The sequence below is a fragment of the Schistosoma haematobium genome, chromosome 2, assembly GCF_000699445.3.
Source record: "Schistosoma haematobium chromosome 2, whole genome shotgun sequence".
Taxonomy (NCBI): Eukaryota; Metazoa; Platyhelminthes; class Trematoda; order Strigeidida; family Schistosomatidae; genus Schistosoma; species Schistosoma haematobium.
Window position 1 is genome coordinate 3,323,001 of NC_067197.1, and position 21,635 is coordinate 3,344,635.

General features: G+C 37.0%; 1 protein-coding gene across 1 annotated transcript in view; it reads left to right on the forward strand.

The window, feature by feature from the left end:
* Positions 1–21,635, forward strand: part of SMG6 (Smg-6, nonsense mediated mRNA decay factor) — a 38,431-nt gene that overhangs the window by 13,818 nt on the left and 2,978 nt on the right. The window contains exons 6-13 of the mRNA XM_051214140.1: positions 3,378–3,509; positions 6,804–7,109; positions 10,539–10,600; positions 13,444–13,822; positions 14,988–15,416; positions 16,441–16,710; positions 18,765–19,071; positions 21,041–21,421. Of these exons, the coding sequence (XP_051067273.1) occupies positions 3,378–3,509; positions 6,804–7,109; positions 10,539–10,600; positions 13,444–13,822; positions 14,988–15,416; positions 16,441–16,710; positions 18,765–19,071; positions 21,041–21,421 (2,266 nt within the window). The remainder of the gene's footprint in view (positions 1–3,377; positions 3,510–6,803; positions 7,110–10,538; positions 10,601–13,443; positions 13,823–14,987; positions 15,417–16,440; positions 16,711–18,764; positions 19,072–21,040; positions 21,422–21,635) is intronic.

Sequence of the window (21,635 nt, forward strand, 5' to 3'; positions counted from 1 at the left end):
CTCTTTCCATTGATGTATGCTGTGTCTCCGAAACACGCATACAGGATTCCAGTGTGGTCATTCACTTGACCTCACCTCAGCAAAACGGAGAGCCAACGAGATACACCCTACGTGTATGTGGTGACCCGATGGCCAGTTCTCGTGGACTGGCAGGTGTAGGCATAGCACTAAGCATGAGGGCCGAACAAGCACTGCTAGAGTGGATCCCCGTCAACAGTCGTCTATGCGCTGTTCGGCTAAACGGCTCCGTAAGAACTCGGAAGGATAGGGACACACGTCGTTGCCTTTTCGTCGTTTCTGCCTACGCTCCCACTGACTGCAGCTCAGATGAATTGAAAGATGAATTTTACAGAAAGCTGTCCGAACTTCTTCAGAAAGCTAAACGCTCAGACATAGTACTCGTAGGGGGTGACTTTAATGCTCAGATAGGTAGTTTAAACCAAACAGAAAGGCATTTAGGTGGATATTTTAGCATTCCGGCACAGCGAACAGATAATGGTGACCCTCTGCTGCAACTGTGCTCAGACAATCGCTTATTTTTAGCAAACACAAATTTTAAGCATAAGGAGAGACATCGTCTAACATGGCGACCCCTACACCAAACCAACGATGGACTCAAATAGACTATATTGCCATCAGTCATCGTTGGAGAGGGTCGGTAGAAGATTGTCGCTCATTCTGGAGTACCTGCTTGGACTCCGACCATGCCCTAATACGAGCACGCATCTGCTTGCGCCTCACCGGACGCAAAAAAGCCACAGTAAAAAGACCCATTAGAACCGAACTGAGTAACGAGGAAACCAAAAGTAGGTTCCAGGAACAACTGAGGTCACGATTAGGTAGTTCTGAAGACGAGGCTGACCCAGATGTTGCTTGGAAAGATATACAAACAGCTGTGGAAACAGCAATGAAATCTATTAATGACTTAAACCACAGAGTTACAAAGAACCAGTGGATTTCTTCAAAGTCTATCACACTGATGGATTCTCGCAAACTCGTCCCATCAGGTTCCGAACATGAGGAAGAGCGACAACACATCAGATCTAGGTTAAGAAAAAGTCTAAGAAACGACCGTGAGCAGTGGTGGGCGACGAAAGCAAAACAGATGGAAAAGGCGGCGACTATAGGGAACACAAGACAGCTCTAAAGACTAATAAAAGAAACTGGAATTAATAAGTCAAGTGTAAGTGAGATTATTTAGGAAAAAGACGATACTCTCATCTGCTCCCAGTCCAGACGTTTAGAACGATGGGCGGAACATTTCAGAGAACAGTTCAGCTGGCCTTCAGCTACTCTACAACTACCCTCCATTCCCAGACAGCGTGAATGGAACATTGAAGTAGGTCCCCCAACTCTTGCTGAAGTTCAAAAGGCTATAGTTAATCTGAAACGAGGAAGGGCAGATGGACTGGCTCCAGAAGTCTTTAAGGATGGTGGTCCAATTTTAGCGACTAGGTTGACTAATATTTTAGCTAAAATCTGGGAGTTAGACGTTATCCCATCTAACTGGTCACAATCACTTATCGTCCCAATATATAAGAAAGGGTCAAAATCATCCTGTGACAACCACAGAGGGATTAGTTTAACTAATATAATATCTAAAATACTACCCTCGATAATTATCAGACGCCTAACTAAGACTCGTGAACTGCAAACATGAGAGACTCAAGCTGGCTTCAGACCTGGTCGTGGCTGCATCGACCACATATTCACCATTCGTCAGATTCTAGAACACAGGCATTCTTATCGGCGTCCGACAATGGTGGTCTTTCTCGACTTAAAAGCAGCATTTGACTCGGTAGACCGCAAGATTCTGTGGCAGTGTCTGTCATTGAAAGGCGTACCTCAGAAGTACATAAACCTTGTGAAGGCTCTTTACTCGAACACTACCAGTCGAGTCAGAGCTTATGGCGAACTGTCATCTACTTTTGCAACCTCAAGTGGTGTCCGTCAAGGCTGTCCACTTTTCCCATTTCTGTTTAACTTCATCATAGACCTATTGATGGAAATAACACCCTCGTCGACTGAGTTCTCGGGTATTGATCTCCTTCCAGGAGGTCCACTTATCGACTTAGAATATGCAGATGACATAGTCCTGTTTGGTGAAGACGCTGACAAAATGCAGAGTCTTCTGGTAGCACTAAGCAACAATGCCAGAATGTTTGGGATGCGCTTCTCTCCCTCTAAATGCAAGTTGCTGCTTCAGGACTGGTCTGCGTTAACACCTGAACTAAGGATAGGGAGTGAAGTAGTCGAACGAGTTGACAACTTCACTTATCTTGGAAGTCTGATCAGCCCTAATGGGTTGGTATCGGACGAAATCTCAGCACGGATTCGAAAAGCTCCTTTGGCTTTTGCCAACTTACGTCACCTGTGGCGAAGACGAGATATCCGTCTATCAATAAAAGGACGAGTATACTGCGCGGCAGTCCGTTCTGTTTTAATTTACGGCTGCGAAACATGGCCATTAAGAGTAGAAGACACTCGTAAGCTATTAGTATTTGACCACAGATGCCTTAGAAATATTGCTGGCGTCTGCTGGGATCACCGAGTAAGTAATAGTGAGGTTAGACGCAGGGTATTAGGGAATGATGGTAAATCAGTTGATGAGGTTATGAATCTTCACCGACTGAGATGGTTGGGCCACGTGTTACGTATGCCTGAACACCGATTACCACGACGTGCAATGCTATCCGGTATTGGAGATGGTTGGAAGAAAGTTAGGGGCGGCCAAACCAAAACGTGGCATCAGTGCTTGAAGTCACTAACTTGTAGTCTGAGCCATGTTGGTAGATGCAGACTACTTGGTTGGGGTCCGCGTGACTATCGTAACCAATGGTTGGAGACTCTTGGTGACATAGCTCAGAATCGATCACAATGGCGTAGGTGTATACACTCCCTGTCTTCCCTTAAACTAAGAGATTAAAATCGCTTCATATCTTTCTTTCTACGAACCAATTCTTTCTTCTTGTACTATATCTCTATATGCAATCTTTCTCTTATATATTACCACCTTTGACATAACCACTTATATGAATCCGGTGTTCATCTTGTTGTGCTGATGCGGTATGGCAACCTGGACCGATGCACATATGTGCCTGGTCCTACGTTGTAGCTGACTGACTGACTGACTCTTGTTGAGATCTCGAACTGATCTAAGTCGAACAGTCATTACAAACCTGGAAGCACTTGACGGCCAGTGTGCGTAATTTTCAGTGTCCTGTTTCAGTGTTACAAAAACACTCAGTTTTTATGTTATAGGCTCAAGTTGTATATATACTATACTTAACAATTTTTTTTAAAATCGTGTTTCCTTGTTTCTAACTATCAAATATCATCGCTCTTTGTTGTGCCTCTTCTTGCTTTTTCGTAATCAGTCCAGGCATTTGGATGCAATGTTCTACTATATGCGTACTCTTGCTGCAAGTAATCCATTTGCGACGGCATCACAAAGTTTGGCGGCTTTATTTAATGAAATACGACCACGTGCTCAAAACATGATTATGCAGGTATGCTTAGTGAATAATTCAATATTCAATTATTATTAGATAGTAATATTATATATTCCTGTGAATTAAAGTTGGTTCATACTTTCGGGTACGATGAATTCGATAATAGTTGCACAAACAAGACCAGTAGTGCTTACGCTTAGTGCGTCAAGCCCAATGGCTTGTTTCAACCATCAGGCCTCATGTTCTATTTTCGTCAATACCTACTTCATTTTGATTAACTGAGTTAGTATGGTTAGACCTCACACATAAGGCAGTGTAGCTCTAAACGTAATTTATAAATCTATCTGTACTTGGTAAATAAACGAGAGGAAATCCATGGAGTTCTACTGAGAATCATTGACCATTGGAGTTTAACCATTCCAAGTATGAAGCAGATATCCACTAACAACAGTGAAAAATGTTTGTACAATATTTCCAGTTGATAAAATTTGAATATGCAAACCATTGAATCCCTGTTCGATGGTCCTGAATGTCAAGTGCTCGCCATGTGAGCTGAAGGTACTGGGGTCGACTTCTGACGGGGTCGTAGATGCGCACTGCCGAGGGACCTCACACTAAGACTAACCAATTATTTAATGCGTCCCGGTTTTCAGTGATTGTTTGGGAACAGTCTGTGATGTATATTAAGTAGGAGAAACGGTCTAAGCTAAGTAGAATCTGCCAAAATATTTGGTCGGTTCAAGCTGTTGTACTTAGCATCATTAAAAGAAATGGCGATTCACAAGCTGTGAGTCGAACTAGTCATAATACGATAATAATATTAGTGAATAGTAAAGAAAATACCAGTGGTATTTTTAGAATTTTTATCAACTTACACTGTGGTTGCTTCTGTGTCGCTTCTGTCAAGTTGTAGAAGGATAATTCCCTTTTACCACATATCACCTTTCCCTCCAAGTTTGTAGGTAGTTTTTTCTCTCATTCGTTTGGAAACATTGAATCAGCATTATGACACTAACACTGTCTATCCTTACACTGCATGTATATAGCTCCTCCACCACGAAACAATGTACTCACTTAAGCCTGTTGCCCCGCATAGAGGGGCACAGGCCGCTCACCAGCACTCTTCATCCAACTCTGCCTGGGTAATCCTTTCCGACGGTTCCCAGTTGATGTTCATTATTTCAATTTCTGCTTCCGATTCCTGGCTCAGTGTGTTCTTTAGCCTTCCTCTTTTTTGTTTCCCTTCGGAGTTCCAGGTTAGCGCTTGCCTCGTGATGAAGTTTGGTGATTTCTGCAATGTGTGTCCTATCCACTTCCATCGTTTTTTCCTATTTCCCTCTTTAGCTGTAAGTTGGTTTTGCTCTCCCTCACAACAGTTTGTTGCTGATGCTATCCGATCAATGGATGTTGAGTATCTTACGTAGACAATTGTGTATAAATACTTGTACTTATTTGATGGTGGTTGTAGTAGTTCTCCAAGTTTCAGCGTACAGTAGAACTGTGTTGACGTTCGTATTGAAGATTCTGACTCTGATATTGGTTGACAGTTGTTTTAAGTTCCATATGTTCTTCAGCTGTAGGAATGCAGCCCTTGCTTTGCAAATCCTCGTCTTTACATCTGTATCGGATCCTCCTTGTTCCTCAACGATGCTGTTCAGGTACGTGACAGATTACATATCTTTCAGAGTTTCTCCATCAAGCGAAATTGGGTTGGTGTTCTTCGTGTTGTATTTGAGGATGTTGCATTTTCCTTTGTGTATGTTGAGGCCTCCTGATGCAGAGACTGCTACTATACCAGTTGTATTCATCTGCATTTATTCGTGTGTATGGGATAGAAGGGTCAGATCATCTGCGAAGTCCAAATCTTCTAGTTGCATCAAACTGTCCATTGTATTCCGTTAAACAGAATAACGAAACAATGTAGGTTCCTTATATTGCGGTTTTATGGACTGTTCGATGTTCCCGATCGGCATCGTCTTCATATATCTCACACGTCGATTGTATGTGAGCACCAGGGCATACACATAGAGGTATTCCATCATGTAATTCTGACTTGTGTAAAGAATGACATGTATGTTCTTCTCACCCTTCACGTGCAAAACAGGGCCATTGTTCCAGTCATAACATGAATATATACTTTTACCATCTGTAATTAGCTCGATATTTGACTCATCATAGCCTGATTCGCCTGCAAAAAATTTAGATGGAATATATGCATCTGCATCATTCTCATAAGGACAATTTTGGACAAAGTTTGAATTTCAAGCCTCTGCTACGTCACATCTGAGCAAACTGGTTCTCTGGTTGCTCCGGGAAAAACTTTTTATGGCTTCTAATTTATCATACCACTGACTGAGGATCCTACACGACGTACATAATTTGTGAGAATATTCAACATTTGATACAATAACACCAGAAGTATGACTAGAATTTGACTCATTTGAGAGACATTTGTCACATTCAATAAGGATATCAGTGGAAATAAATCCATTGTGAAGATAAATGACACCTGATGTGACACCATCAAAACTGTAATCAGATTTTAATTCATTTAGAACTTGTTCCTCACATTTAGTTAAGGTTTCATTAGAAATAAATGAGTAATTAGGACAATCGATATCTCGTAAAATAATATCATAAATTTGATCAGAATTTGATTCATTTGAAACATTATTCTCACATTAATCTAGTACATTAGTCGATATATTCAAATCATTAGACTGATCAGAATCCAACATAGAGACATTTGAATTTTGCTGAGTGTCAACATTATTAAGCACACTTTTCTCCAAGATACTGATAATTCTCACTTGAGTTTGAACAAATTGATGTAGTATTACTTCCAAAGTATCCATTTTTCACTTTCAATATGTATCCGATTACAAAATGTAGTGAGGTTCGTTTTAAAATTTCCCGTCACCGATTTGATATAACGGATGATTTAAAATATTTCTCTCTCACAGTTATACTAAAATAATACATTAATACGATAATGAGACTAATCACATTATATGGAGTCCAGGATTCACAACCCAGAATAGAGAACCAGATTAACATTAGATAATACTTTATTCAATATGATTACAAGAAGTCAGTCAGTGAGTCCGGAATAGAGATCAATGGAAAGAAAATAAATCACATACTTAATAGTCAGTAGGCTAAGTGCTTGTCTGTCCATCCTCATTGACCAATCACATCTTTAGCTCTATTAGACTGAAATTATTAAACTTCGTATAAAGTTTCTCAAAGATTTTACTGTGAAATATAACTCATGAAAAGAGAATTGCTCATGACGATACTGATCAGTTCATATAATTTTGTTTCATTAAAAGTGGTCTTTTTAAACGTCAGTTTCAGAAACCGAAAACGGAATCCGTTCAACCTCATTGTTCTGGATTTAGTTCACATAATCCACGATTTCAACGTGCTGAAATATGGATTCATCCAATTGATGGTCAGACTACTGTTATTCAAGGTGGACGGCGTTTGATGCATTCAAATATCAAACCAATTGTTGACGAAAGTAGCAATATTCAAGGAAAATCAATGCAAAAATTAAATTCACCAACTCCTGAACTTGAAGTTGACAATGAAGATGAAGATGATGAAGAGGCACAGGCAGAAGCTGAAGAATATGCTAATATTTCTTTGATTGAAGTGAGTGTCTTCGTCATCATAGAACTGTCATATACTATCTTTCATTGTACAGGTATTTGATACAAATGCTAATATTAAATAGAACGAAATTATTAGATCAGTTGAATAACTTGTATTAGTCTTTGCTATGTTACAAATAACAAATGACTTGGCCGAATATGGAATATATGAACTCTTAGGTTTAAGATCATAAGTTAAACTTTATCGCGCTTATTGTGATGTCAAAATATCATGGTTTCAATTCATTGTATGATTTAGGATGAACAGTGTACTTGCTCCAAATTATGGATATATTCACAAAATTCTACGTTTTCATTTGTATTTTACTTCTCTATCTTGATGTTATGCTAAGTTTATGTTTGGGTATATCATTGGTATTCTTGTCTGTCTATCTATTTGTTTAACACACATTCTAGTTTACTAACTAGTACATGGTAAGTAATGTAATGCCCCGGTACGGCCGGAGACGGCGGAGAGTCAGCTGTCCCTCTCAAAATGCTCTCACATGGCCACGCGTATACGGCCACTGCCGGCGAAGTCCTACTCGCGGCGGGAGTGTTGTTTGCGAAATTGAGAGGACGACAAGCGAGTGCCCGGTGCTTTAACCGGGTTGGTGGATACAGAAAATCCACCTGGGGGAGTGGGAAAACCCAGATTCCCACCCAGTGATGCACATGGCTACAGGGTCCTAAGGGAACAAATGGCGTATGAACCAATGATTGGTCACCGGCTACCATGAGACTGCATCTCCTGACGTTGCTCCACTGCCTTGTGGATCAGATCTTTGGGTCGAAGGCTCCGGGTGTGGCCTCCTAAGAAAACCATCTGCTTCGGTCTGGGACTCGGGCAGTACCACAGCCCACACACAAATCAAGTGACTTGTGTGGCTCATATGTATTCGGTGCTCATTGTACCAATAGTTATATGTTCAAACAAAATAAAAAAGTTCACCACTATTTAGAAAACTAGATAGAAATCAGTCATTCAGTTGTTCAATGATTATTAATTTAAAATTATCGCAAATATGAATCCACCCAAGTTTCCACACTTATGTCAACATGGTTAGGTGGACATTAATTGTGTAAATGGTTAAGCAGTTGTAATAAAATATTCTTTAAATAGATCCCATTCTGTCTTGTACATTTATTACTATGAGGTTATTGAGTCCTATTCAAATATCCAATACTGTAGCGTATTTCCGAAAATTCAACTGAAATGTCACACTTTAATTAAAATGCAGTAAACGAAGACTTGGTGGAGATAACCGATTTATTGTTTAATGCAAAATTACACAGTTTTCAATTAGGACTTTGAATAAGTCATGCTGGCACCATAATAAAGTGATGTTTTGGTGGAGTTTTGTTCCCTGAGCTGGATGGTTTGGTCGTAGAGCTTTCATCGTTCTTCTGAACGACATCATCAGCACAAACTTCAGATAGAAGTGAAGTGTTCGAATTTCCCCATATGTGTTTCACAGCATGTTCTGTACACCTCGATGTTGATTGGTTCTTATTGACCTTAAATTTGTCATTGTTCACTTCTTTGTTTTGGTTGTGTCTCCCATTGTTTTGATTTTTGTTTTTATATTTATGCATGATTTTCCTGATTGGTTGATAAATTGGATTGATTTCAATATGCTTGTTGATTGCTGATTGACCTGAGTGCCAGGCTTCCAAAAATTCTCTGGTGATTTTGGAATTTCCTCTGTCTAAGATTTCTACATTTTTCCAATCGAATGAGTGTCCGCAGTTGTCCACGTGTATTGATATAAGTGAGGAGATATCATGGCGTTTGACTGCTAATTGATGTTCATGTAGGCGAAGGTGAAGGGGGCGTCCGCTTTGTCCGATGTAGTGTTTTTCGCAGTTGGCACAATTTATTTTGTAGATGATGTTTGATTTGTTTTCCTTTGTTATTTCATCCTTTGGTTTGCATAGGATTGATTGTGGTGATTTTGTCGGTTTGTGTGCCACACCTATCCCGAAGGTTTTCAGCAGTCTCGTTGCGGTTTCTGATATGCCTTTTATGTATGGTAGGGCGATCCTTTTGTTGATTTCTCTGCTTGACTTGAGTTCTGATGCTGCGCGCGGTTGGTATTTTTTGATGAGGTTGATTGGGTAGCCGTTCTTTTGAAATACGTCCTTCAGGTATTACTCTTCATTTCTTCGTGCTGCCTGTGTGCTGCAGTGTGTCCTCGCCCTCTTGAACAAAGTGTGTACGCAGTTGATTTTGTGAGCTCTTGGGTTGTTGCTATTGTAGTTGAGAATTTGATCTGTATGGGTCGGTTTCCTATACACTTGGGTTTCCACTTTTCCTGTGTCGGTTCTAGTGATCAATATATCCAAGAATGATAGTTTGTTGTTTGTCTCCTGTTCCATTGTGAACTTGATGTCATCGAAAACGTTGTTGATCAATTTGTAAGTGTTTTCTAACTCATTCATTTTGACGATGACGAACGTGTCGTCTACATAGCGAATCCAAATTTTTGGTTTGATCACTGGTAAAATAGCGGCTTCTAGTCTTTGCATCACTGCCTCTGCTGATAATGTCGTTCAGAAGAACGAAGAAAGCTCCACGACCAAACAATCCAGGTCAGAGAACAAAACTCCACCAAAATCATCCACCTGAGCTACAAATCTTCTCCACCATCTCATAAAGTGATGTTTTTAATTTTCACTAGGGTGCTTAAATTAATATCAGTTTATAATTAAAATTATATAAATAAAATTACTTACGCCTGTTACCCCTTGTAGAGGGCAGGCCGCTGACAAAGATTCTCCAACCAATTGTGTTCTGTGCTTTCTTTTTCGGTTGCTTTCAAGTGCTACTCATCCTTCCCATATCTGTCCCCGGTTCTCATCGAAATGTGTTCTTTGGTCTGCTTCTTTCCTTTTGCCCTCAAGATTTCGATTTGGGACTTGCCTCGTGATGTAGTTTGATGGTTTCTGCTATGTATATCCTACCGACTTGCAAATTGTCTTTGTAATTTCCTCCTCAGATGGAAGTTAGTTTCTTCTCTCCCACAGTAGGTTATTGCTGATGGTATCCGGTCAACGGCCATTGAGTATCTTGAGTAGACAGTTGTTTATAAATACTTGTACTTGTTTGGTCATGGTTGTGGTAGTTCTCGAAGTTTCAGCTCCGTACAACAGAGCTGTGTTGACGTTCGTATTGAAAATTCTAACTTCGATATTGTCTGGCAGTTTTTTTTTGAGTTATGCAATAAACAAAATTACGCATGTTAAGAGAGATCGACAGTAGGTTTGGGTTTCAATGTGAATAATAATACTGAAATGCGAAACGTATATCCAGTTAATGAGTTCCAAGTAAAACAAAACACGTATTCCGGATTTCATTGATGATTGCATACTATATATACTAGAACTGAAGTAAGCTTATTCATTTACCTTTCATTGTTTATATTTTCAGCTAAGTAAACAATTTGGTTTGGAATTTATTCATGCTCATGGAAAATTATATACCAAAATTGGGTAAGATGTCTTTTTTCGTTAAAATTAATTTGACGAGATTATAATTTATGGACGAACCAATCAGGTATAAGATAACAGGTTTCGGATTTTGGCGCGAACTTCACCCATCCATTTGGTTAAATAGAGTTTTGGCATTATAGTTGATGTCAGTTCGTGATGAGAACCTCAAGTGTAATTCCTAACCCTAACCATTAACTGTAAATCATAATTTGAATTCCTCATATTGGTTTATAACCCTCGTTTGGTCCTAATTATTAGGTGAACACTCAAGGTCACTTCAGCGTCGCTCAAATGTCGTCCATAAATTATAGTCTCACCGCTAAGTGCATTCCTTTGGTTTGTCTTTAAAAGAAATAGTTTTTTAGTGTGAGACTGTAATATCCCGATCAGAATAATGAATGGTAACTGTTGGAATCTATTTCTGGACTAATACTATACGTATATTTTTATTGTATAATTGTTAAATGACTAAACTATTCATATCCGTGTTCCTCTTATCATGGGCTTTATCTTGACGTATGAAATATTATTATACGATTCACCATTCTTGAGTTATGCCCGGTCTATCGATTACTATCTCCCACATTCACAACCATTTTTGGCTAGATCTTGTATAAATGTTGTTTTCTATTTTGTGGTGTGATGTGGTTTGTTTGGCTTGTATATAAACCCAGTATGTTTTGGAATACATGATTCATATCGCGGTGGCTGAGATTGGTGTTCCGGACTCAACGGGTTGGGCTGGACTAGGCAGGAGGAAATACCTCTAAAGACTCTAGACTGCTCGTACGTGTTTTATGCGTCATTGGTCCGGTCGATGAGCCTCTGTTCTCTAATTGGCGGCATCATTACGTTACACATTGATAGGGGCATAAACCCACAAGTTATAACAGAGGCTTGTTAAAATGTTTTTCCGATCATTTACACGAAGTAATTCCGTTATGTAATTTAGTAAAATTAAGTTTAATTAACTCAAGATCTTAAGTTTAGATCCTGTTTTTCATATGACACTGAAGAGGCAACTAAACAATAAGTACTTATAAAGCTTCGCATAACAAACATGGCCCTTTCTACAGTCAAGAAGCGTTCAATTAGTTATCAAGTAATTGCCCGAAAATTCTTAATGGAGATATAAACATAATATGCCGTTTTAAAAATAATTTTCGTTACCATGACTACAGCATGTGTTTCATTTCGTTTTCTAGGTATAAAATACTTATGTGAGACACTAATAGAGACGTCTCCACTTGTATTTACTTTTTGTGACCATTTTTTCGAAATAGTCGAGAAGTTTGGTTTCTTAATGCTATCCAAAGCTAGATTAAGTTTTGTCAATCTGGGCGATCTTTTAACGCCGTTACAATCAATGGACAAGTTGTAAATCAGTTTGACTGTACGGGTTTTCGATGCAGACAGTTTTTTAGTGTTAGTGACAGATAGCATATATCTAGTTGATAATGTCCAAAAACTTTGTCATCTTTCAACTTTGTCTTTGACGGATTGTTTGCATTAGTGGTAATAATGTTTAGGTATATCTTATTCTGACCCAAATCCTAGACATAATTATCCTGCATAACTTTGTATAACTAGTCGACTCCGATACCTTTACGGTTATAACTATCAACAACCTAAAAGCAGAGATATCGAAATACAGAGCGTTAGAGAATACTCCCTTGTCAGTCACGCTAATCAAGAAAACTAAACCAAAAGCAAAGGAAAGATAAAATAAATGTGATGTATGGTTTATGTTGTTTGTTGAGTATATTATATTGTGTAGTGTGTTGACTATTGTAGTAATTAATCATTACGTGAATCCTGTGACTTCATGTGGTTCAGTTACTTAATGAGACACAAGAAACAAACATACAAACGATCACATATGTATGAAAATTTTACACGGAATAAATCTTATAACCAACTGCCTGAATACATATAAAATATTTAATAAGATTAAAAAGGTACATACGACTTTCGCAGAGATGTTCGATATTATATATGCAAGTTTTGTACAAACTGTTAAAATAAATGCATTGTATGACCTTTGCGTTGCAAGATCTGAAGACAGTTGTTCCAAGTTTTATCGAAATGCTGTATTTCTCGGAATGTAGCAAAATATCTCTCGAGCGGATCATCATACATTGAACTAGGAAGCCGGGGTACAAGATTAAAGCGTAGATTATTACAAGTTGGTTAAATTTGCCAATGTCATGTATTGTGGTCAAGCCTAATAGTTTACAATACAACACAAGTTTTAGATCCCTGTTCGCAAGAGTAATTCATGAAATGTATTGTTTTTTATATCTACCTTGTATCTGTAACTGAATAACCTCATTTAGGGTACCAATGAAAACTGGGGACGATTAGACACCCGATTCGTTCAACTATTGAACTCCTCAGTAGTGTCTACTCGCATCTCCTCTAGATATCGCGTCTATAAATTTCAAGGCTCATGGCAAATCCCGAAACACTAGAACCACTGGGTCGGCGTCCAATGTTATAATTTCGGCTTCAATCAATTCGCAATATAACGCGACGATCATCTACTGCAATTAGTGACAACAATTTCGCTCTCTAAGCGTCTGGACTCTACCAGTCACACAAGTTTGCAATAGAATTTCAGAATCATCATGAAGTCCGCCACGAGACCTGAATGTTCTGCGTCTCATCCCTGATATAGTCCTATGTACAAATTAAACCTGTCTTCATAAACCCTTTTAACTTAACTACGTCTACATAATGCTTATTTTCTTTTGTAATCTGTAGAGCCATTTTATTAGTTCCTTAACAGTTAGTAATTTAATTCTATTATTATTATTTTTTTAAATTTATTTTTATTTTGTCAGTATGGAAACATTTCCAGAAGTGGCTTCATTAACTCTTCAAGCTTTATCTGGTCTGTTAGCACAAAAACCATGTCCTTTATCAACTGAACGTTTATGTCAATTATTTGTTGTGAATATGTTCAATGTGGATCGTGCTGCATCTATGACAAATCAAACAAATGCAATGAATAATTCTTTAAAAAATCGAATAAATGAATCTAAAATCATTGTGAATAATGATAATAAAATATCTTTAAATATAGGTATGGATAATTTTGTTCCATCTTCACGTCTTACTGAAATTGAAGCATTACGTTCTGTTCATCATGATCATGCTGCACGGTTTGCATTGGACACATTTAGTTTAGTATGCAGAAGAGCAGCACAATTACTTCAAGAGGTAAATAATATTTTCATGTAACATATTTTTTTAAAAATTGTTGAGTCGGCTTTTCGAGAACTGCAACGGAGCCGAAGAGTCCTAGCCAATCAGAGCATGATGGAGCTTCCCAGAATGTCAACGTGGCGTGCTACTATTGGCCAATAGCATAATATGTCTTTTAGAGGATTGGCCAAAATATGATGTTGATTTAACAAATGGTAACATCTATAAATACCCGTGTTTTCTGTACAAAGACGAACCTTGGAGTAAAGTATTTTCTCACATACTTTGCGTCTTCTCTCTTGTGTTCAGGTCGCTGTATAGTTCTAACTTGCGGGTTACCAGAATAGCTTAGGAACCGAATAAAGCGTTCAGATTAACAAGACTTACCAAAAATATTTTCGCTTAAAATTATTACATTTTAAAACGTCAGTGTTAAGCTTACGGGGATGCCTTTAAAATTGGTTAAGTATTACGGAAATATTACTAAAGACAACCTCATTTTAAACTTGATTTAATATTCATTATTTTATATAGGAAGTTGTTTCCTGTAGTTGTGTTCTTAAATTTATTTTTCATTTCTGTTTGATCTTTCATACTTCAATAAAGAGTAATATGTATTAATATATTCGAAACTCAATTAATCTATTACTTATTCACCTATAGAAGTGATTTAAAAGTTTCCCACAACTGGATTAAGAATTGCAACATCACCAATTAATCGACTATGACTTAAGTTATTTAAAGTGTAGCGAAAACTCAATGGCTAAAACACTTGTTTTTGAATCGTTAGGTCCCGTATTTGAACCTAGTCCTGCCTACTTTGTTTTGGGCAGCCGAGTAGAGCTACATTGCCTTACACCTAAGGCTTCACTTCAAGCTGAGGACATATATTTAAAAAATCACCCAAACTCCACTAGGCTAAAGTTTACTTCCTTGTTGGACTGCATCAATAATACGTTAGAATCATTTACATTCCCGCTCAGGAGTCACCCATTAGTAATTAAGCGTTTATATGATTACTTTTGTTTAGATTATATTCAATTTTATTATTTCTAAAATACTTGAGCTATTTCATCATAATACGTTAGGTTCATAAGAATAATTATAACTCAATTGAATATCATCCAATCAAATAAGCTTCAATCAATTATATATTTGCTTTTATGTATACTTTTTATAGACTCCCCCTATGGATGCTAGTCCAGGTTGGTTATCACCAGATGCACGAATCCTTCTTTCCGCATTATGCCTATGGACTGAATGGATGATTTTACATCCTGAACATTGGTTACCACCACCAAATCATCGTGATCCTACACTCCGACCACATTTAGACGATTGGTTACTTGTTGCTAAATTATGCACTGAAGCAGCTAGTTGGCTTGCACGTTTATCTGTTAGACCAAAATATGAAGAAATTACACCAACAACATCTCTCGTACTTCGATTAAAAGGTGAACCTAACTGTGATGAAAAATTGGATGATGATTCAGATAAATCCTCTATTTTATATCATATCTTTGAAGATGGTAACTTGTATAAAGCTGCTTTTCTTTCTGAAGAAGTATTCGTTGCAGGATTCAAGCCTATGCTTGATTTAACACCTAAAGTATGTTCTAAGTGGTCTTGTTTTTTTTAAATAAACTTATTCAATAGATTTGGTTTGTAGTAATTTTTGTTATAACATTTTCGTTTATTACTGAAAATTTTCCCTAAGGTAATTAATACTAATGGTATGACTGTTCTTAATAATAAGATCTGCATAAAACTTCTGTTTATTAATTAATTATGATCAGAATGGGGATTTGTGGAGATTGTAGTGATTTTAATAGTTGAATTCATGAGTCGATAAAAGCTGGACCAATATTGAAAACCTGTAATCACTAGAAGGCCGTTTTGTCGTAGTATGGGACTCCTCAGCAGTGTACATGAGGGGCCCGAACCTAGGACCATCAGTCTCGCGTGCGAACGCCTCACCTTTAGACCACTAAGCCGGCATCCGACGGTGTCAATGTCTAACTTCAATCGATCCATGATCTTGCGCAACCATTCATCCATTGTCTTTGGTAGATACCTGCCTCTACCAGATACTGGTTGGACTTCATTGGTCAATTATCAATTAATCATCTTAGTCGACAAGTTAGAATAAACTTTGGCACAAATGCATATCGGTCCCAAGTGTCACTATATCATATCACCATAGTACTATAAAATTAATTAAATGAATAATAAAATGAATCAAAATTATACCAGTATTATTGAAAAGACATAAACATTAAGAATTTCATTCGAAGACAAGGAATGAATTCTCTGAATAATAACAACAGTAATAATTTTGAAACATGTTGACTACAAAGGATGATTGATTAATAGATAGTTGAATTTGATCATTCTCAAGTCAATGATTTCTCCATGCACTAGCTGCCAAATCAAAGAATCTTAGAGAGAGAATAAGAGATTGTTTCTCTTGTTATTGATCAATGAGACACAAAATAAGGAAAATTATCTTTCGATTGCCTCTATGAAGTTTGGTGATAGTCAGACAATACGGCATGTTTTAATACTGTTTTTTACCAGCACTTTCTAATTATACTATCTCTTTTGGGGATTATTTTGTTTCATTTATCGTACAGATATATTATTACACAGGTGATTGGGATCCAGAAACTGTGGCAGATTTTGTTCGAATAGAGAAATTGGTTTTATTTGGTGATTATTTATGTGGAATTGAAACGCCTGTATTAAGCTATAATATTGAGCGAGCGGTTTATGAATCTGTTATACAACGTGAATCCTCTGAACGTGTTCAAGATAAACGTGTAGATGTTAAGGCAAATATTATACAGAATACTTCAGATATCAGTTTGGAAAATGAGGAGAAACGTCAGTTGGAGTTAACGTCTGTAAGTGGTAACCGCATAATTTACAATAATTATATCAGAATAATATTGAATTCCTTATATTTCCTGGTTTCGTGTCAGCTACTTACAGCCTCTAAACATAATTTTATTTATTTATTTGAACACATAGATATTGGTACAAGGAGGCACCAAACGCATATGCGCCACATAAATCATTCGATTTGTGTGACGGCTGTTGATACTGCTTGGGTGCCCGAACCGAAGCAGGTGGTTTTCTTAGGGAGCAACATTCGGAGCCTTCGACCTAAAGGTCTGATCCATAAGGTGGTGGAGCAACGTCGGGAGATGCAGCCCCATCGTAGCCGATGACCAATCATTGGTTCATACGCCATTTGTTCCTTCAGGATACTGCAGCCCATGTGCACCATTGGTTTGGATTCAGGGTTTTCCAACTCCCCTAACTGGACTCTCCGTGTCCACCATGTTGTGTCTTTATGTCCGGCTTTTTATCACGTGGTCTACTCACCAATCAGAATACGACTTATACAATCTTAGCACTGTGCTAAACCAATGACGTCCGACCGGTATGAGCAGCCTAGCCCGTCCACTTGAGTTCAGAACACCAATACCAGCTTCCACTATGCGAATCGAATAATTTATTTCAGACATACTGGGTTCATATATCAACCAAACAGACCGCAACGCACAATAAAATAGGAAATAACATTTGTACACAATAAAGCCAAAAAGTGGCTGTGAACGTGGTAGGCAGTAGTCAATAAACCGAACATAGCTTAAGAACAGTAAATCGTACAATAATAATATGTAGGTCAAAATAAAGCTTATAACAAAGGGAATATAGATATACATAATCTAGTTACTGAATATTAGTCCATTAATAATGTAATCTCCACTAGGACATAACACACTAACCCGGTTAAAGCACCGGACATTCGCTATTCGTCCTCTCAATTTCGTAAACAACACCCCAGCCACAAGAAGGCAGAGGCTATATACGCGTGGCCATAAACATAATGGTATTAATCTTTCAAAATCAGCATACATACTTTATATCATCATAACATTGGAAGTGTTCTCATCAATGAAGATTAATGTGAAAAGAGCAATACGTATGAAAGAACGATAAGAGATGTTCATATTGTTGATTAGTGTGAATATTTATGGGTTGAATATATGATTCTTCTTGAATAAACAACCAAGAACATAAAAAAAGACAGAATTATTTAGAAACAATATATCAATGTTATAGTTATGTCATCCATAAAACAAAATTAACTAATTGAGTACAGATCAGCCTAAGAAATGTGAATTGTTAATTAGTGTCATGAAAAAAGAATTGTGGAACAAACATTTATGAATGAGTTCACCATGGCAAGGTAAGATTGACGACTAAATCATTCTAGATACATAAATTTCATTTAAGTCTTTATATGACAATTGCTTCGACAAACTGTAATAATTCGGTCATTCTTTGTTTACAAATTATCTTGAAGGACTTTGAGACATGAACACCATAGCTGTTGTCAAGCAGATGGCATACAATCGCACTGCTGATAACGTATTGACCTCTGAGTTTTAGCTACTGTGGAATGTGTTCAGAGATGCAGATACTAATACTCCTTTCTGTTCTTACGAGGGAAGTGGTTTCATAATAAAATGAAAAATTTAACTCGTTGCCTTTGTACGCACAGTTCATGCTCCAATTGATAGGCTACTTTGCTAAAACCTCTAAATACAAATAAATCGTGATAACTTTGGACAAATTGTTTCGAGACACAGTTCAATGTTCTCTCTCATTACTCTCATTTTAAATTAAGGGATTGAATAAACTCTTTTTCAAACGTACACTTCCTGTTTTCAGACTTAATTCTCCCCTTATATCATTCTCTCTGGCATGATTATGGTTTTGCTGAAGAAATCTGTAATCTATCGTTGTGCATGATATTTAACTACTAATACTACAATCAGTAATATGTATATGTTCGTTATGAAAAACTTTGAATCATGATATTTAAAAAAATATATGGTCTATTCTTTTTGGGATTATTTTCTTTTTTATCACTTTACCCTTTTAGTTGAATGATAACAAAAATTTCTCATCAGATGATTGTACAATAGAGTCTAATTCTGTCCTAACGGATATCGCAGCTTTACAACGACAAAGAGCTTTCCTTCAAAAGCAACTAGATGAAGAAGCCCGTCTAGATGCATGGCGTCGTAATGCTATTAGACAAGCAGCATCTGGTGGACAAAGAGCTGTTGAGATTGAAGTTAGACCAATTTATTTATTACCGGATACAAATTGTTATATTGATTGGTTAGAAGGTATTGCTACATTAGCTCAAAAATCTTCAAATTACACTGTACTAGTTCCTATTGTCGGTAAGTTCAATATGAATACATGTATTTTTCCAATAATTATTTATATATAAGTGTTCTTAACAAGTATATGTGTGATCAGATTGCTCGAAATGTATTGCGCTAATATGTCACATAGTTCTGATAATCTTATTATTATTACACTATCGAAATTTATCAAAGGGACTAATTGCTTCAAACTTATTTATATGTTTCAAGGTTAATCGAGTCAGTCTATAAGAAACCATAGTCATTTAGTGACCCTAGATCTGACTCCGATTTGGACGAACAAATAATCCCTTATATTACACGTGAGTTAACTTCGTTTAGTCAACAACTTTAAAAAGAAGCAGATGACGGATTAAGTTCGATGAATTAATTTCATGCACTTAGACAGACAGACATTAAGATGAGAATCGGGAAAGCGTAGTGAAACAGACTAGGCAAATGTGCCAACTACATTTGATAAAGCTTGACTCACTATTTATAGTTAGACATAAAATAAGCTAAAGGCAAGTTATGAGTAAAGTGATAAACATACACACGCTCATGTAAAAATAGTCAAGACTTTAAGCGAATAGTTGACAAGATCAAAATATGTGTGGATAATGACTCGAGAAGAATTAATCCATCCAAAAGCCAGAATAATCCATGTCGGTATGACATAATACTAGACACCATAGTCCTAGGTTTTGTGCTATTTGGCTCTTGCCAACAAGATATACCTGTAATTGTGAGAGAACTTATGCTCCTTGTGGGATTCTGACTTAATTTGTGTCATCTCATAGTTTGAGATTTTATCACTGAGTTAGTAGAGTTATGACCGACATCCGAATGGATTAAATATACATGAGTTATAAAGAACTGTTGAGGCATGTAATAAAACTATCGAAACTGTATATAAACGTATATAAATAACCAGTCAGAGCTAGTCGAAAAGACCATAACATCTGCCTGTGTAAAAATTATAAGTACATTAACGTTTTCTTACTGCATAAACTTAATTAATTTATTGTTTTGTTTGAGATATGTCTATTACTCTACTTTTCTAAGTGGTGCTTTGAGTTGGGAACTAGTCGATCAGAGTTAGAGTGCTCAAGGAATACTAGGTAATGGAAAAATACTAGATCAAAGCAGGCGACTTAACAATCTGTTACTTGAATACATCGACTCAAGTTGAAAGACTATATCAGGACGAGATGAAATTATAAAAATGAATACTAAGTCCTAATATTAGTAGTGTTAACAGTAGTAAGAACGATAAGATATAGAGAATATATGGTTCCATAAGAATGAAATTGTGGGATAAAAAGACTCAGAATCCAAAAAAGGGAGAACTCGCCTGTACCATTGCGACTGACTCTAAGCTAGGTTGATCGTAATGCACCCCAGTATTATGTTGTCTTAATGACTGCATCACAACACGTTAGAGTTTGTCAGTTTATTTATGTATGTGTGTGGACACATGATTGTAAGCAGAACTAATCAATATATCCATTTGAGTTTGATAAAGCGTATAGCCTACAGATCAGCTTACATCACAGCATGCTGCAACCTCATCAATAGAATCCAGTCAGTATTAAGGACTAGATAAACTTGACATTCATCACTGCTTATTGAAATAGCTTGGTAACTTAACTGAGGGGACTGTCGGATAATCACTACTGGACATCCATTTACATTGTTTTTATGCATCAAACATCCATCAGGACCAAAGAAATTTCATCGCATATGATCTTCCAAGCAGTTGAGAACCTTTACAACTAGAAATCAGCATCCCATGTCTACCCTTAAAAACGAAATTTCTAAAAAATAGCGTCGTAAAAGTTACGTATTTATTCTTTCAGATGCTGTATTTTATTGTATCTCAGATTTGAATTTGGACAGCCGGATAATTTCACCAACCTTGACTATCTTTTAGTTCAGTTGATTTCTTAGAAAAACCCTTTCATTTCATTGCTTACTATTATTAATTTGTTCTTCTTATTTTTAGTTGTCAATGAATTAGACACTTTAAGTCGTTTTGGCAGTAGTAGTTCCGGTGGCGGTGGAGTTGATCGTCCATATGAAGCAGCTGTTGGCGGTGAAGTAACACGTGCTGGTTTGATACAAGAACGTGCAAAACTTGCAATCAATTATTTAGAATATCAATTTGATCATCGAAACTCTCGTTTACGTGCATTAACAGCACGTGGTAGTTTAATGGAGACTATTGCTTATCGAAATGAAATCAATGGTGGTCGAACACCTGGTCAAACAAATGATGATGTAATTCTAACATGTTGTCAACATTTTTGTAAAGAAGACTCAGATCGTTTTCAATTAAGAAATCTTACTCAAGGTGTCGATCATTCTATGCAGGGCGATCAAAATAGTAAGTTTGAGTAATTGTTTATATCTAATGTGGTTTTTTTATTCATTACAATATACGTAGTTCAATCTCAATATTCACTATTAATTTAGAAAATAACAGCTTTTTTAATGATGAATTGATGTCCTATTGTTTCATAAGGAAATTGGTTTTAAACTCATAATATTGAGTGTTCTGACACAGTTACACCATTTAGAAAGCCATACATACCAATACA